Source organism: Suillus paluster (genome assembly GCF_016628075.1).
Source record: "Suillus paluster strain FC165 chromosome Unknown EDB91scaffold_1, whole genome shotgun sequence".
Lineage (NCBI taxonomy): Eukaryota > Fungi > Basidiomycota > Agaricomycetes > Boletales > Suillaceae > Suillus > Suillus paluster.
In genome coordinates, this window is record NW_024537561.1 from 1,075,240 (window position 1) to 1,092,724 (window position 17,485).

At 47.9% G+C, this 17,485-nt stretch overlaps 6 protein-coding genes across 6 annotated transcripts; 3 read left to right on the forward strand and 3 right to left on the reverse strand.

Moving 5' to 3' along the window:
- Positions 1-1,650: 1,650 nt before the first annotated feature.
- EDB91DRAFT_1042026 (MFS general substrate transporter) lies at positions 1,651-4,419 on the reverse strand (the record flags this gene model as incomplete). The annotated part of the gene is made up of 18 exons (XM_041312968.1): positions 1,651-1,980; positions 2,030-2,177; positions 2,228-2,304; positions 2,357-2,414; positions 2,469-2,624; positions 2,675-2,708; positions 2,760-2,782; positions 2,872-2,960; positions 3,008-3,123; positions 3,172-3,341; positions 3,409-3,426; positions 3,477-3,505; positions 3,558-3,582; positions 3,638-3,685; positions 3,738-3,908; positions 4,026-4,091; positions 4,143-4,216; positions 4,267-4,419. 18 exons carry the CDS (start codon positions 4,417-4,419, stop codon positions 1,651-1,653), a joined length of 1,785 nt encoding a protein of 594 aa, XP_041184425.1.
- Positions 4,420-5,707: 1,288 nt separating this feature from the next.
- Positions 5,708-8,571, forward strand: EDB91DRAFT_1093491 (uncharacterized protein). Its single transcript, XM_041316817.1, has 7 exons — positions 5,708-6,011; positions 6,066-6,296; positions 6,354-6,744; positions 6,792-7,465; positions 7,517-7,717; positions 7,771-8,148; positions 8,194-8,571. Exons 1-7 carry the CDS (start codon positions 5,850-5,852, stop codon positions 8,497-8,499), a joined length of 2,343 nt encoding a protein of 780 aa, XP_041184426.1. The 5' UTR covers positions 5,708-5,849; the 3' UTR covers positions 8,500-8,571.
- A 141-nt stretch (positions 8,572-8,712) lies between these two features.
- EDB91DRAFT_1332401 (uncharacterized protein) lies at positions 8,713-9,796 on the reverse strand (the record flags this gene model as incomplete). Its single annotated transcript, XM_041325396.1, has 4 exons — positions 8,713-9,338; positions 9,471-9,498; positions 9,596-9,627; positions 9,688-9,796. 4 exons carry the CDS (start codon positions 9,794-9,796, stop codon positions 8,713-8,715), a joined length of 795 nt encoding a protein of 264 aa, XP_041184427.1.
- A 3,170-nt stretch (positions 9,797-12,966) lies between these two features.
- EDB91DRAFT_1041449 (uncharacterized protein) lies at positions 12,967-13,161 on the forward strand (the record flags this gene model as incomplete). Its single annotated transcript, XM_041312925.1, has 1 exon — positions 12,967-13,161. A coding segment is annotated over one exon (195 nt), but the record flags the coding sequence as incomplete, so codon positions are not given.
- Positions 13,162-13,571: 410 nt separating this feature from the next.
- EDB91DRAFT_26283 (Spc19-domain-containing protein) lies at positions 13,572-14,546 on the reverse strand. The gene is made up of 5 exons (XM_041326641.1): positions 14,357-14,546; positions 14,228-14,305; positions 14,030-14,176; positions 13,835-13,981; positions 13,572-13,786 (listed from the first exon to the last, which is right to left on the reverse strand). The coding sequence occupies exons 1-5, from the start codon at positions 14,495-14,497 to the stop codon at positions 13,760-13,762; spliced, it is 540 nt and encodes a 179-aa protein (XP_041184429.1). The 5' UTR covers positions 14,498-14,546; the 3' UTR covers positions 13,572-13,759.
- Positions 14,547-15,258: 712 nt separating this feature from the next.
- EDB91DRAFT_1261410 (ras family-domain-containing protein) lies at positions 15,259-16,460 on the forward strand (the record flags this gene model as incomplete). The annotated part of the gene is made up of 7 exons (XM_041324414.1): positions 15,259-15,292; positions 15,444-15,481; positions 15,534-15,570; positions 15,632-15,891; positions 15,948-16,075; positions 16,132-16,231; positions 16,287-16,460. The coding sequence occupies 7 exons, from the start codon at positions 15,259-15,261 to the stop codon at positions 16,326-16,328; spliced, it is 639 nt and encodes a 212-aa protein (XP_041184430.1). The 3' UTR covers positions 16,329-16,460.
- Between the last annotated feature and the right edge of the window lie 1,025 nt (positions 16,461-17,485).

Genomic DNA, 17,485 nt, shown 5'->3' on the forward strand with positions numbered 1-17,485 from the left:
GTGTATCTGGTAGGTGAGTCTGAATATCTTCACAGCCTCGTCAATCGAAAGTTCAGCAGCAGGCTTGTAAATCACTTTCTTTTGCCACCAGGTCGTATTTGATTGCTTGGACCTTCTTAGCGACATCAGGGCCCCAATCGGGCCAGCGAGAAATTGCTTCGATCAAGATATTGAGGGCGTCTTCCGAAATACCAGCAGATTTTGGCATGATGGTAAATGAACTATCTCTGACCCTAATCGACTCCACGCTCACCTAAGTCACTCCTATCCCTCCTCGCGGATGAACGAGTTCTTACTCAATTTTATTTTCCTCTTGCTCTGTCCATCGTCCATGTACGCTGATATTGAACTTCGTCATGCACTCAGGATCGATGACGCGTCTCGTTTCCTTTTGTCTATCGTACGCTAGTGCTAGCACAGGAGTCTTTTCATGAAGAAGTACGTCTTCACTGGCGTAGGCACCTCCTGCTCTCTAGGCTGGGTCGTCTCCCAAGTCGAAGCCGCGGCTTCGAAGGCAAGAACATTGACGTCCTTGCCACTATCTGGAGGTAGTACTTGAGCTGGGTGTCCTCTTCCTCGCCTCTTCCTCACCGCTGATGCGCATTTCTCTGATAGGTCATACAGAAGTACAGCGAATGCTGGTACAAAATCTGAGGCTTCTTCAGCGCTAATGTCTTCCAGCTCACACTGCATTCTCAATGCTTATCACCGTGTTTTGGGCGCGCAGAACCACTGGAGTCTCCAGGTGCGTGGTGGGAAGGAGGTTAGGTGAGCCGTATGTCCCCTCGTCTTCATCACCTCAGTTTTGATCCGTGCTCATTGGTTTCACCCTCGCGCCATCAGCAACCCTGTTTATTACTAAATTTCTGACTAGCTAGTATGTTTGCAGACCGTCATCCTTATTGATGATTCCACAGATCAAGATGCTGCAAGAACGCTCCAAGTGTCAGATGATGAGCTTTCTGACCGCTACAAAATTCGGGTGAGTCCCCTTTATGGTTGCTCTTGCATGTTTTCACTCGTGACTCTCCAGGACATCGTTGACGCCACTCCTCGTCCCACGCTCGTGCAACACCCCTACAGCACACGCGTACACGATTCCCAGCTCGACCGTCATGCAGTATTAGGACTCAGAAATCACGTTTCAGGTGTCGACGCAGCGGCTTATAACCACCCCCGTACGTGATTACTCATGCTGATAGTTTACACGTCTGTTCTCGTATTCAGACAAATGATAAGTCTCAACGAGATGCTTGTGAGGTTCACGAGATGCCTGAGGACGCTGAAAACACTAACCGAGGTAATATATATAAGTGTATTCAGATAATTAACAAGTCTCAATGAGATGCTTGCAAGCTTTATGAGGACGCTTGAGAACACTGAGAAAACCCATTAGAAGCTTTAAAGCTGTAATACAACTGTTCTAAGACAGCATCATCTTACGAAGGACATCTCATACACGACGCGCAAGTGAGAGAAATACGTATGCTGTGTAGCTTTCCAGATCTAATACAAGCTACACAATTTACCAAGTTCACCGGGTCATTGTCAAGTGCCAACTCATTAAGGTCTATCGACTGAGATGTAATCAGGTATCACCTATCCCTCCACCTGCATGCCTAAGACACAGGGGTATTATCATGTCTAACTCTATGCTTCCGTCTTCTGGTTGCTAGAATCTTCTGCCGAATCTCTTCGTGTGTATTCAGTAGCGTCATCACAGGAGGCTGGTCTCTTCTCGTTGTCCAAAGACTCAGATTCCGTGGCTCGTGAGCCTTCTTCAACTGTCGCATGCTCGGCACCCTTCTCAACGTCTTCTACCTTCTTCTCGCCGTCGCGGATGACTGTGCGCTTGAGCGTATAGCCACGAATAAAGAGAACCAGAAAGAGACCGAAAGCAGCTAGCGGCGTGTTGACCAACCAAACCGTGCTGATAGACTGCGTGTAAGCATGCATGACCTCATTACGCACTGTTGGGTCCTGGTGGGACAGGTAAGTAAGCCAACCGAGATTATATAACCATTCTTACAGAAATGGAAGAAATCTGCCTGACGCTATCATTCAAACCCGCAGTAGAGGTGTCGATGGTGAGGCCTTGGATACCCCGTATTTTCTGCTGGAGGACACTGGAAATGATAGCTTCCCCGATCGTAATACCCACCGTGCCCCCAAGAGTTCTGAAGATTGATAAGTGCCTATGAGATATAAATCGTGAAGTCACACTCACCGAAGGAAAACAAATGCACCTGTACTGGTAGCCATATCCTTAATGGGCATGGCTGCCTGTATGCCAATAAGTGGGGTCTATCACAGAGCAATGATGAACGCGCATCGTTAGGATGTGGTGAAAACTCACCTGGAACAAGCAACCGAGTCCGAGGGCACAAATAAGGGGGTAGATCTCCTGCTCCGCACTAAGTAAAAAAGCTCTAACGATCAGTTGACTTCGACACTGATTATACACATACATAGCGGTCGTATTTTCCAGCATGATCATGAGGCCCGAACCAACAGTCATGACAGTCCATCCAAACCACATGATAGGGCGGTAGGACCCTGTGTGAGCCACAATAATTCCAGAAATCGCCGCCACAAGCGCACTGATCAATGAATAAGGAAGCATTCTGCGTACATTAGCGAAATTGGAACAACGATACACGAACTCGATGCTCACTTGATGCCAGAACTTGTTGCCGATGCGCCAAGAACTGGTGTCGAGCTCAGCCGACTGCAGACTCGAAGGCAATAAGGCACTCTACCTTGGTAATACATTGGAAGGTAGCTAAGGAGCCACATGAGTATGTCCAGTACAATCTGTCCCCAAAGTACTCACTAAGAACCTGGAGCAGTCGTATGAATGATCACTACGACCCAAGACAGATTTGCATACGTGGCGTACCTGAAAAGAATACCACAGCATGCAAGAACGTAGAAACTAATATCAAGCCGGTTGTACGTGTCTGACAACCCATGAGAGACGACATGAACAGCTTTCCAAACGACACACCTTGAAAAGACGAGGAGGAATAATGGGTGACCGCTTTGTGAAAATCTCATTGATACCACCAATGATGAGCAACGTGCCTCCCACAGCAAGGAGGGCAATGGTTTCGGCGCTTTGCCCTAAACACCAGTAAGCTTTCTTTCTTTAGAGCAGAAGAATGACATTACATGTCGTTTCGCTCGAGTTGAAACCTACAAGCAGACAAACGACACCTGTGACGATCAAAAAAAGCCCAACGAAATCAAATTCCTGGATATGTTCGCGGAATGGCCTTCCTTGGTGGGGATTTAAGTTTAAGAAAAAGAATAAAAGTGCCCCAGCTACGCCGCCAGTCGGTCTGTGAACAAGTCATATCAGTAAGAAGCGTCTGATCTCAGCGAAACCTTGGAAACAGATAAACACACAAATTAATCCAGAAGCACCTGATATGCGTCAGTTGGACCATCGACCAACAACGGAATCTGAAACTCACCACCTCCAAGATATATGATCGGTGAAAGCCTAGAGGTTAATCATCAATTCTCAGATCCCTGTAGAAGATGGGAGACCTTACGCCGCCGAGTAACGGTCCGACAACACTGAGAAAATAAATAAGGTTTCGGAGCTTAATGAGGGCGTTTTATTTAATCTTACCTTGCTATGCCCCAAGTGGCACCAATGAAGCCACCATACTTGCCTCGACTGAAAAATGAACAAGGTCAATGATGGACCAGCGTTAGTAACACACACTCACTCTTGCAATGAAACAATGTCGGAAATAGTGATCTGCACGAGCTGTATGATGCCCCCACCGCCAATTCCTTGAATTGCGCGACAGACAATCAACCATGTCATATTCTGAGCTGCACCACACAGCGCTGAGCCAATCTGAGATACGAGGTCAAAGCCGAATGAGACCCGCGTGCTAGTAACGTACTAAAAATATGAGGATGCATCCATATAGCATGGGTTTACGGCCTGCAGATCCCATTCATTAATCTCAGAGTAACGGTGTTAGTACATGAGCATTCTCAAATGGCACTCGCCTATAATGTTAGACAGCTTGCCATATACCGGGCCCAAAGAAGCGGACGCCAACATGTAAGCACTGAATGGAAGATATTGGAGCGTATAAATTCCAAAGCAACAATACACATACCTTCCTACCCAACTATAGTTATTACCCCCTCCAAGTTCAGCTACGATTGTGGGTAAAGCGGTGGCTACAATAGTCTCGTGGTGTGTCGGTCAGACTTTTGCGAATAGAATAATAGATTGCGCACTTGATCTAAAGCTGCCAAAAATGTACAGCACATCAAGCCAAAGAACACAATGCCTATGCGATTTTTGGGGACGACATGCTCTTCATCCTTTTTCCATGATGCGCCTGGCTTTCCTTTGGCCTCCTTGACTGCTGGAGATGGCGGCTCCGCCATCGCTGTCATTTTGCGAGTCTCGTTTACCCAGGCAGCCAGTCAAAACAGACTGACAGCGTCAACAGAGAACAGGCACAAAGGAAGTGGGTCGTGCCCTAGGACGAATGTGTGTAATACTTAAAGGGCGGAGGTGTGGTCGAATTCTGCCGAGTTGCCGAGTTCGTGAAAGTAAGCACAGTCCATCTGAATCGGTCATCGTCCAAGATTAGTAACAAGTAGTCCCTTTATACGGTAGTCCGTGTCAGACCGTACCTGTGAGTTTAGTTCGGCATGATGTCGCGTTCAGCGCTCACGGTATAAAATTCATCCGCTAGAGTCTGGACACGCACTATGTTAGGTCTTTGTCAGACATCCAGAATCAAGTTATAATTAGCTTCGGGTCTTTCTCGGCCGGCGAAAGCTGAAGAATCGGTCAGTGTTACAACGTTAACAGGCAACACCTCTGACTTTGACTGAATCCATACTTACCGGCCGTACTCAGCCGTTCCCTTCCACGAACCATAATAGCTAGGCAAGATAACAGTAAATCTGTGCTGGTACTCTTTCGCCACTTTGGAAGGTATCTCGGCTCGTGCACTAAAAATCCACTTAGGGATTTTAGGAGGATTTATTATAGCTCACTTTGCGCTCATTGTATGGGTCTCCCAGATTTTCTGGATCACGGTCGTCGGTCACTATCTTAGACTCGTGAGCCTAACTTGCGTGGATATTCTTGCCAAAGATAACCTTGAATGATTGGGGTGGGATGCCGAGCTCGATCTCAATATAATATTAAGCGTTTGTAGAGTCTGATGACTCTGATCCATGTGAATCCGACGGCAAAGGACGGCAAGGGAGGAGAGCAGTACATGCTGGGGACAAGTTCGCAAGCAATAATTGGTGTGCCAGAAGGTGTCACAGTTATCGTCCCTGGTTATTGATTGGTGTTGCTACTGAAATGTTCGTGCTGGATCGAAGTCCCTAAATCACCACAGCAAGATTAACTGCATGGGAGTGGAAGTTGTTGTCGCCGCATGAGCAATGTTTCAGCGGTTTTCACTGGTTATCCGATGAGCGGGACGTTTCCGTGGAGGATCGGAGAAGTACTGGAATCTAGCAAAAATCACAACTACAGCCAGGCCTCGCGATCCAGCGGCGTATGCGAAAGTACGTGTATCTTGGGGTTGTCTTTGGACCATCGCTGGTGAACTACCAGTCATAGTAAAGCCGTGGCGTATATGAGGCCACGATAACCAGAACTTGTGATTAAAATATTTCCCGAGAACCATGATGTGATGATATAGCGCCATGTCTATGTAGACTCTAGATGCGTATTGGGCGCGCTACTTCAAGTTGCTCTGTTCAGTGAGGCCTGAGACCTGAGACCCCGGATTGAGAAGCATGGCTCCCCGGACACCTCGGAATACTACTGATCTTCTCTACAGACGTCGATGAGCTCGTCCATAGGAGAGCCGTTCCAAGTATCGAGCTACCCTGTTCCAACGAAGAGAACGCACGAAAAAGTACACCATCCCACATATGTGTCATATAGCTATAATTTCTCCAGGCATGCAACAGTGACCGTCCAGGCAGAAGGCATACATATCGTTGATGTGAGTTTTCTGGACTCCCGCAGGAGATGCGTTGACAGAGATTCCTGTTGTCAGCTATCTGAACTTCATACAGTGGTCTCGCACACTTGTGGATCTAACGTCACTTTTTCTGGACCTGCGAGCAGCCGGTGTACGTCGGAGGACGGTGGACGCATATGCACAACATATGCAGTCGTCTCTTCCGCACCGGAGGTTGCTGTGAAGAATAGGGATCGGACGGTATGGATTATGAAGCAGAAAATGTCAGGCGGTGCCTTGGGTAAAAGTGAAAAACGCGAAATTGTGGTGTGTTATGCTGATGAAAACAATCGAAGTCATGTTCTACCCTGACACAATCGCTAGATGCCTCACGAAGTCGCGCGTATCTACTCAGACGATCAAACCTCAAACATTCTACTCGTATCTTCCACTGGTGACGTTAGCGTCGCAGATGACGAGTTGAACATTATGTCCACTCTCATATGTGCGCATGAACAAAATTTTCTCGACGTGTTTTTCTTCCCTGGCGCGTCGTGTACCTTTTCTCCTCGTGAAAATCTCCCAGACACCATGATAGTGTTCTGCTCGAGCACCGACTCGACGCTGCTTCTGTCCATCGTATCTGTCACCGGCAACGACCTGACCATTATCGGCAGACATCAGTTTTCAACCTGCCATGCAGTCTCGGGACAGAAAACACAACAACGTGTCGTTGCCCTTTCATGTAGTCCCTGTGGGGTGTTGAGCTACATAAGTGAGTTACGTATTTGTTCTGACTTGAAGATTGCTGACATCGTCAAGATGAATCTCATACTTGGGCCGCCTACCAGCTCGGGCTATACAGTCCATCAATAGCTTTAACACAGATTGGCGAGACATTAGCTCTGGCCCAGTTATCGCGTTTGGATGCTAGTTCATTTGGAAGTGGCATCTGCCTCCTTTCACTGGGTTCTTCATTGGTTCTCCTTGCCACCCTGAATGGTACACCAACTTCAGAGGTATCGATTCTTCTCTGGGACATGCGCTACGGCGTAGTTCTTGCATCGCAGGCTATCCCAATCCCTTCCTCCCTTGCGCCGAGCATCAAACTGGGAATTACTATGAGCCTACTGCCCGCAGACGCAGGACAAGTATTATTAATGTTGTGTCCTACAAACGTCTCAACGACCGCCCCATTAACATCCGAGTTTCTACATCGATCGACAGTTTACATCATTCCCCTGGATTCGAACCTGAAGTCCACCATTGCTGGTGCGATCGGGAAAGCCCCCGCAACTTCTGAATGGCTGGTACCAGATCCTAAAGCTAAATCACTAGCGGCCGATGACCCTAGATATAAACTGCTTGTCAACATGGCGAATCATTTGCAGCACAATGAGCCCCACAAGGCGGATGAAGCCTTCTTCAGATGGGTCAAGGAATACACCTCAGCGAGTGGGCCGTCGTTAAGTAATTCGCTATCAATCTCGACACCGGTGCGCAGTTACAGTCTCGCTCGGAGTTTCTGATGCCATATTTGCCAATAGGACGGAGCGGCTTCGGAAGCTCTTTATGGCTATGGTTTTGTCAAAGAGCTTCTAGGCCTCTTCTTTGCGCCTGCAAAGGAGTTCACTGGCAAGCACCAGTACTCTCCACGTGTCACGCGGCACTTGATCGAGAAGAACGTCGTCAGTGCAGGCATGGTAGAGGGCAGGCTTTTCACAGCACTAAAACAACACGACGATTGGGTGGGTAACTACCGTCTCTAGCGAGCTACAAAGAATAATAGCACGTCGTACAGGAAAGTATCATGTTGGCATTCAACTCGGTGGTCGACATCTCCGAGGACGACATGATCTCCCTAGCGAAGGCACTTGTCGCTAAGGAGCAACAATCACAGACTAATCCCGAAGCTATGGATGTGGATAGCACGCAGGTCTGGACTCCAACTCTATCGGCTTATATGCTTGCGTGCGTCTCGTATCCAACGTCTTCCGCTGCACTCCGCCTGGCGATTAGAAAACATCTGCCGGATGCACAAGATCTCATTCCGATCTTGGAGTTGTTAGATGGCTGGACAATTGGTGGGACAGAGGAGTATATTCGTACTCTTTTGAAATCCGTGGCGTCGAACGTCGCGATAGAACACCGTGGGGGAGCAGCCCCGCCATATGATAAGGTATGTTTGCGCCAGGTAGGCAAGACATACACTGACACACTACAGACGATATCCTTCCTGCAAGTCTTGCTGGACGCTTCGTTTGTTTCCTTATTGCAATACCCTCCGTCGCACGAATTGCTTAGGAATATTATGTCGCATGTAGAACCCGAGATAGGACTTCATGAGCATATGGAGTACCTCCGAGGGGCGTTGGAACCCTTCGCCAAAGCTCAGAATCGAATAGTGAAGGAGAGGGTCGAGGGAGCATCCAAGGAATCCCCGAATGAATGGAGAAAACGACGGAAACGTCAAGAACAACAAGTTTCACTCGGAGTTGGGCTGTACAGATTGGAGGAGCTTGTTATCTAGAGTAAATCTGTGTCTTTGAAATTCCTGGGTTCGCAGTGCTGCGATTAATATCACGTCCATGAACAGTGTTATTACAGTGTTAAGTTAAACTCAGCTCCTGAGGGAAGCGACATTCCCTCGATAATATGTGAAGACAAAGAAAACAAGACGGTAACCAGTTCGAAAGATAATATACTTGGACTTTAATATGTAGTTTGGGTCATATTCTTACCCCTACCGAACGACGCTTGCATGGGCCCGAGCCCTATACAGAATGTAAACTGCGCGCCTCCCGGAACCTTGGAATTTCAGCGTCGAACCTAGTATGTGAATGATTTGAACCTTGAGCTCCATATTCTCTTTGTCCGCAGCCACATTTTGCTCGAAGGTGTAAACAGCTGCGATTTGAGGATACCACGTTGGGTCTCCAAGGTCGTTTCGGTCCATTCTCCGCGCTGTATCATCCCACTCAGCCGAAACTTCATTGTGCCAGTCCTCATCTTGATCTTGATTTGAGTCGGGTTCGAAATTGTACCCAACAAACTCGAGCCACTCCATCGCCTCGTAAACATGACCAGGATGAGCGTAGAGATCAAGATCTGATTTGGGATAAAAGCTCCTATCAAGGAACTGCAACGCATTGGAGCCTGAAATGTCCAGTCCAGTGCGTGCTTGAAGGGAGCAGAATTCGAGGGGATCGGGGAAATAACGAGATAAATGTCGGTTGATGTTATACGCAGGGCGATAAAAGCGAGTTACTGCCTCAGGAAAAGATGACAGGTGCACGTAAATCCCGCGAGGGTGCGAGAGCTCAGATGACGGAAAATAGAGTCGTAAACCAGTGCTATGGAAAATACTTGCTGTACGAGGATTACGAGGATTTCTAGCAATATTGGTTATGCTTCGTCCTGGCTCCCACATCATGCAATGATTTAATCAACGCACTAGTGATGATGTGTACTTAGGGGTAGAAAGAGCGAACAAATGCTTACATGAAATTCCCGCGACCGCCAAGCATCTCTTGGACAGAACCATAGTCAAGCTTTAAGTTGGATGTTTGAACGTCGAACGAAGGAAGATGGCAAAAAGCTATGAAAGTGTAACGGCGCTTACGCACCAACTCCCCGACTCCAATAACATTGGTATACCCTACTTTACCAATACAGTGAGTGTCAGCTAGTGGTGCAAGTTCTCGCGGTCAAAGCACACTCAGCAGACATTCGTGCTCATCCGTCCATGTGATCGTTGTCTCCGCGAGCTGCCTGGCCTTGCAAACGATGCGCAGACTGAGGCAGGCTGGTCCGAGAAAATGACCCATTTGATTCGGAATTGAGTTAGCTTAACAGCCGCAAGTACTGCATCCTCCCATCCATCCGCGTCACTTCCAATTCCATAGACAGCATTTGTCACCAGTCTGTGATCCTCCGCACATGGATATCACAAAGAATGAGATGAAACCATACTAGGCTTGAAGATGGTGATCCACGATCGTCTTCGCTCTTGATATGGAGTCAATACCGCAAGAGCCGTATAGGTGGTCTTGTTCCAAACAAGCGGCGGGTAAAGAGGGACGTGGTCTTTGGGGGATGGTCGAAGCCGTGGTCACCCAGGAGCAAGGTCCATCGGAGGATGGGCAAGTACATGTTCGGTCAAAGGTAACCCATTGGGCAAGTGATTACCCATAGCAAAACTTGAGAGGAGAAGTTAAGCAGAGCTCGAAAGGACCGCAAAAGCTTGCAGGTGGCCAGATTCCAAAAAAAAACATCAGGCAAACCAGATTGTAATGAGAATTCAATGTCTCGAGGAAGCAAAAGATGGGAGATCAACCCAGCGGGTCTAGATGAGTACCATGCTCGCCTCAGTCCTCAGTGAAAAACCCTTCGGGCGAGTGGACATTAGGACATTGTAAGATCCGGGATGATTCGGAAGCAAAAACATCCAAAATACGATCTCGAGAAGCGGATATCGACGACGAAACCAAGGTCGAATCGATCAAAACGTTGAACGGGCCCATGACAAACAACATACGAGGTGACAGGGCTGATCCATCAGAGGAGGAAATTCGCGGAATACTCGGACCAAATAGAGGCACGATGTTTAGTCGGGTGACATCCAAAAAACTGGGACACAAGCATCTTGAGGTCCCCAAGGATGGTGTTGTCGTCGCATAGAAGTGAGGTCCGTAGGAAGAAGGGATAGGGCCCGTCAGCTGAGTGATTATTTAAAATGAAACTAGGTGGTCGAATCTAAAGAAACAGTAAACAAATTTGTCAAAAGAGATCGGGTATGAGATCGGAGGGCCTGTCAGCCGGGGGGTCTCGAGAAGAGATCGGCTGTGAGATGGACATCACCATCTTATCTTATTTTATCTTTTCTTTTCTTTTTCTTTTTTTTTTGGGGGGGAGTGAAAGCCATTGTCGCCCACGAGCATGGAAAGAATGAGCGAGTAAAAGTTCTATTGAAAATGACCCATCGATCAAGTTAGCAGGAACTTGAGAGGGGAAGGTCAGAGCTTGAAAAAGGAGGTAGCCAAAATCCCGAGAAAAGCGAGATCGAAATCGACATCGATGAGAAGGCAAAGGCCCATGCTCGCCGTCCTCAGTGCGGGAAACCTTCAGATAGCAAGGATAATCCAGAAGCAAAGGAACATCCAAAATAAAGTCTCGAGAAGCGGAGATCGACGATGAAAGCAAGGTTGAATTAATCACGAACATTGAACGGGCAGATGGCAGATGGCAGACGGCAGACGAGGTGATAGCGTTGATCCAATCGAAAGTAGGTCAAAGTCATCGTCGCACATGAAAGGTCCATCGAAAGCAGGAATACGTATAAGTTAGCTCGATTTAAGATTGTGACCCATCGTCAAGTGGAGGAAGTCAATAGTAGCTTGGAGGGGCCGGAAGAGCCTTTGTGATCGGATTCCAAAGAAACACAGGGGAAATGAGATCGTCAAAATAAAATATCGAGAATCAGAGATCAACTATGAGATCGACATGGGAAAGGTCGTGGGTTAGGCGGGAGAGTCCAGTCGAGGAAAAGACGGGTCAAAAGGACAGTCGTCGGAAATGGGCACCCGACAATTGGGACGGTCGTCTCAGTCGAATCCAGCCGTGCGAGCAATTCCAGGTAGGCAAGGTCCCATACACCAGGCTTCTTAAATCGTACCAAATTCCTGGTTTGGCGTCGTGCCATCAAATACACAAGGAATGTTGTATGAAGTTGCAGATCAAATCGAGTGAAGGAAGTGGAAGTAGAGAAGGCCTTATATATGCGGGCGAACATCGAAGGCATTTGTGGAACATCATATGGTGGACTCGTAAGCGGATGTTTCACAACTGTCAGCCTCTGCTATGATGTCATTTCAATATTGTTCTGCGAGGTGTGACGTCAGCGAGGACGAGTCTACCTATTATCATGATTAATAGGAGGCTGACCATGGCTGAATCTCAAAGTACTTCGAGTCCTAGTGGACCAGCTGTGGAAAAGAACAAATTGGTAACTATCAATTGGAGTTTCAAACGTTCTAAGATCAGGTTAGGGGCTACTGCTGCTTGCAATTAGGACGCAATTCGGGCAGAAGGTTAGCATTCGATAGAACCCTCTCTCCACTACTTACGCGTCGGGGTTTGCGTTTGGAGAAGTAGAGGGTGGGAAATTTGCTTCCTGCAAAGTTTTTGGGCGATGGGAATCCGTTTGCGTTCGACAAAGTCCTTGGATGAGTCCACAGTCTTCACAATCTCAGCTCAGAAGGGAACTTACAAGTGTCGGCTTCGTTTCAACCCTAATCTCGCATCGCAGGGTTATCCTCCTCTTGTTGGGCGTCGCACTTCCTCTCCATGTGCTGATCACATTGCCAGAGATGCGCGCATTTAACGTGGAGCTGGCATGAGGATATTTGTGGCGCTTACATAAATCCCATCAGCAGCTCCGGACTCCGTAATATCGGACGCGAAGTCCACTACTGAGGTCTGATACTGGAGTCGATTTCTACGACGGCTGTCCGACAAGTTATAGATATGCCTATGCCGTGAAGTCGGCTACTAGCGGGCCACATGCTCGACGCAGATGCTATGCTCCGCGAGATGTGCCTAGCTACTTTGCTACGCGTGTGTATACCTGTTGCATATGACTGTCAACATCTGGCCCTGTAAGGTCGTTTGAACTTCACACCTAACTGATGTCCTTCCTGAGTGATCAATTAATTCGGGAGGGCCCTTACCAGTAGGAATGGATACGGCGGCCATGGTTGAAGACACCGAGCTGGTATCCAGCATCAACGACATCGAAGCATGAAGAAAAAGGTGAAACCCCTCGAACAGGTCCAGCCAGATTACGACGTCCGAGAACCGGCCTTTATCATGTACAAGGCAGATCTTATGCTTCAGTAGAGGTTCTGGCAATCCCCCGGGCGAAGTTAAGACCCTAGCATTTGCCGACACAAAGACGTAGGTAGACAATTGAGATGTGTCAGTGCAGAGATAAACTGGTAAGGTTAAAGTGCGTCGTAAGCTCATTGTCGCTATTCTGTGTACAGGTAACGAGCTTTCAAACCTCAAATCCCCTAACCCAGTTCCCTCTGACGGTTTGGAAGGCGTTTGGGATACCAACCGACCATTACTGTGGGCAGTTCTCGAAGGAATGGAATACGGTATCGATGACCTTGGGAATGTTGCTGACGAATGAGACGCTAGTTTGCTTTTACCTGAGGAGGCTCTAGCATTGACGCGCGTGCAAGAGTCTCGAGAGCTAACCGGATGGTCGCGACAGGTGGAACTCCGTTGGAGCGAGCGACTTTCTCAAGCCTGTAGTCGAACACCAGGGTGGAGGCACAGCAGATGTCGGGCGATGTCAATGATATGCGGAAAGCCAACCACGTTCGCAAGTACCTACAACACAAGAAGGACATAAGAAAATATTCATGTTTGCTTCCCTGGTAACCTGCTCCTGCCCTATTCAGGTTCTACATCTTTGTCGTGCCAGTGTGGCGCAACCTTGGTGGATGGCCTGAGATGCGATCTGCTCCGCGTGCGTGTATCCTACTTTCAGCAGGTTCTTTCTTGGCGGCGAGAGATACATATGACTGAACCCTTGCATGGGGGAAGGTTTGCACGTAAAAGTCGAGAAGAGTTGCAGGCGTGGGCGAAACGAATGACAAAGGGAAAGTGGGCTAGAATAGTTGTAAACCGGGAGCTATGCAGGCGCTGTGTTTACCGGAGAGCCGAGTTGCAGCTCTGAGATGCTACTAGCACTCCCAGCGTCGATTGCAACATTCTTAGTCGAATCAAGTCCTCTTAGGTTTCTTGTGTTGCTAAAGGTATGGTTCAATATGGTTCACTGCTTGAGGAAATGTGCATACCAATGCCAGTATCTCTGATTCCAAGACTTTTACTTCATCTTCAAGTCTGCGACGTTGCTTTGCGAGCATCTGGAGGCGTCTTTCTTCACGCTTATTTGAGGTGGGCGCCGTCGCGACTTTAGACTGCATAGTCTGTGCGACCTCAACCTGCGTACGTTAAGTCACATCGTGCAAGAGCAGAGGTGACTTGCGCACCTTGCTCTGAATCAAGCCCTCTCGACGGCTCAGAGCGTTGAGACCTTTCTCTGCACGGTCAATAAGCTCATTTATCTGAGGCTCGATCTCGTCTGCGAGATCAGCTTTATATCTGCGCACTGTACCCTCATCGATTAGGAGGAATACCTGTATCATAAATATAATGTGCGCTCACGAGGAGAGCTGATATGGTCTCACCCTCTGGCTTTCAAGGACCTTGCGCATGCGGGGCAGATCGAATGTTCCATTTCGAAGAAGCTGTTGGGCTTCATGCGCCTGATAATGGTATGAATTGTAGCGCATTATGATATCCACCCAGTCTCATACCTCTTCGCAGCAGTCTTCCATGGCAAGGACGCACTCGTGCAGGTTTGGCGGACAGATTGCATTGGCATCACCACGATACGGGTCGATGCCACCTGCAAATACAGATTCCCTTGGTCTTGGTAACGCCGACAACCTTGACATCGAGGCTCTCCCGCTCTGCAGGATTGTTGCGCAAGGAAGATCACACGATCATAACGCGACAACGGCAAATCGGCAGACGCGAGTCGGCTGTCGGAGTTTTAATAATGCCCATATAATGACTGCAATTTTTTGTTGTGAAATCCTGCGTGTCCATTCAACCGCATGAAGCGTCAGCTAACGGCACAGAGGTTTGTTCTTCTGCATGGCGTTGTTACTTTCTGGTTGATGGAGCGAGGTGCTCTTCGGGGTGCTCACAAGATCGAGCATCGTTGTGTAGCTCGCTCTTGCCATATGAGTCCGCCTTGCGGTGTTGATTCGTTGTGGTAGATGAGGGCTATTCTGATGATGCGGCGTCATATTCCTGTATCTTCCGTACCCGCTTTCCTTCGGGAGAGTTGCTACTATGTGGCCTTGACGGTTGGGTCAAACCATGACGCATACATCTTTTTAGTCGTTGTACCTACTGATCAATATAAAAATTTGTGGATTGTTATACTGTCTGATCCGCTACGCAGACTCGCACGGAAGATTTTCTCTTGATAATTAATCAGCACCTCGCTCGTGCAGAGACTAGAGTTGCTCGATTTCTACGTCCTCGAACGTGGGAAAGTCCATTCGAATTTAACTCAGCGGCCCCCCGATTTAGGCAATTTCAGGCAATTTCCCGCCAAAGTGGCAACCAAACCTTATCTCATCTCCTGATTTCTGCCCTTTGCTCATCTTGTTCATCGCTTTCTTTCTCTAACGACAACAGTCTTACCATGACACAGATTCCTACCTTTAAGCTGGTCCTTGGTGAGTGATCTCATTATCTTGCTCACATTGACAATGATGCTGATGCTCCGTGACTCATTTCTTTCTGATCTCGGCTTTGTATGTCTCTCAAAAATATCTTGCACCTCGTATTACGCCATCTGTCGCGTTGTCGTTTGACTGGACCATTCAGTCGGTGATGGTGGTACCGGAAAGACCACGTTCGTGAAGGTGAGAGAGTCCCGCATCTGTGCGATCACAATCTGATTTCTGCGATATTTAGCGCCATCTTACTGGTGAATTCGAGAAGAAGTACATCGGTAGGTCATGCGCCTTACAATCCAGCGTAATCCAGTTCCTATCGATATTCTCTTTGTATAGCTACTCTTGGTGTCGAAGTCCACCCACTTTCCTTTTCCACAAATTTCGGCACGATCTGTTTCAATGTCTGGGATACAGCCGGGCAGGAAAAGTTCGGTGGTCTTCGCGATGGATACTACATCCAAGGCCAATGCGGCATTATCATGTTCGATGTCACCTCCAGAATCACGTACAAGAATGTGCCAAATTGGCACCGCGATCTTGAGCGCGTTTGCGAGAACATCCCCATTGTACTGTGCGGAAACAAGGTTGATGTTAAGGTTGGTCAGGATTCCATCTTCTACAAGGCCACTTTTGACTTCATCATTCAATTCAGGAGCGCAAAGTGAAGACAGGCGCTGTCACGTTTAACCGCAAAAAGAACCTGCCTTACTTCGAAATCTCTGCCAAATCTAACTACAACTTCGAGAAGCCATTCCTGTGGCTTGCAAAGAAGCTGGTTGGGTGCGTGTTCTTCTCAGCGAACGCATATTTCAATCTTATTGATGAACTTTGCGCAGCAACCATGACCTAGAGTTCGTAGCGGCTCCTGCCCTTGCCCCTGCTGAGGCTCACGTCGACCCTGAGTTGATGAGACAATACGAGGACGAGTTGAGGAAGGTTTGTCCCTGTTTTCTGGTTCATGGATTGCTCGTTGCTCAATTACATGTGTCAGGCTGAGAATGTTCCGCTTCCGGAGGAGGATGATGACCTGTAATCTCATATACTTACGCTTGCTACGACCGTCCATTCATACTGTGGTTTTCATATACAATCACTCATCGACCACCAATTCCATCGATACATTCTTTCTTAACTTCCTTTTCCTGCTTTGTGCGAATGCAGTAACCCACCATTCATGAAGCGTTTTCCGGAATACGCGCATGTTTACTTCCTGCGGATCGTGGCAATAGAACTTGCAACAAGACTGTTAGGAATACAATTGTGATCATGCCCCCTTGCCCTTATCTGACAATCTCTCGATACCTAACATCAAACCACGAAGCTGCAATGGAGTGAGTCGAAGATACAGATTTTGAGAGAAAATACATTCTTCCCGTTCTAAGACCTGCCACCGGATGAGGGCATCCAGTGTGTTTTTCCCGTCGATACCTATTTTCTTGAAATCCTCTATTTTTGCCTCCAAACTTGGCCGCAAGGAGCCGAAGAAATTCCTTAAATAATCGTCAACAGTCAGGGGCTGTTTTGCCGCATGTTCTCCGACATGGCTTCGTCCTCTCTGTGTGGACGGAGCGTTCATGCATTTTCGACATTATGCGCTTGAAATCGTGATACTACATATATTTATATTATCTGAAGACAGCTGGAGGTGGAAAACAAGTTACTTCACTGGCTGTGGGCTCTTGTTGATCAGGAATCATTGCAGTACCGCCCTGCTGTGTGCATTGAAAAGCCATCAGATTAGCCATTTGTTTGACGCGCAGTAACCAACATACCCAATGTATAAGATCTGAAAAAACCCCGTTCCCCTTCAAGTTCTCTATGTCTCATGGTGTTCAAGATACCCTGCGGGGACGCTGAACGGATTGCCGACGGGCGGCACTACTAGGAGCTACCTAAAATCATTAAACATTATGACTAGCCACTCAGTTTGTGCGAACTTCACTTGAAGCGGCACCACACCTTGTTGCCAGTGGTGGGAGAATATGATGTGGGAATTCGACGTGTAGGTGACCGACGATCACAACGGCGCATCATTGTGACGACTCGGAGCACTAGTATGCAAGGGTGGTTGGCGTTCGAGGTCCTCTGTAGTATCTTTATGAACGCAACGAACTCGATTAGATAAGAATAACTCACAAGGCGATATCGTACATCAATCGATGACTATGATTTTCATGCTATAATGCTCGG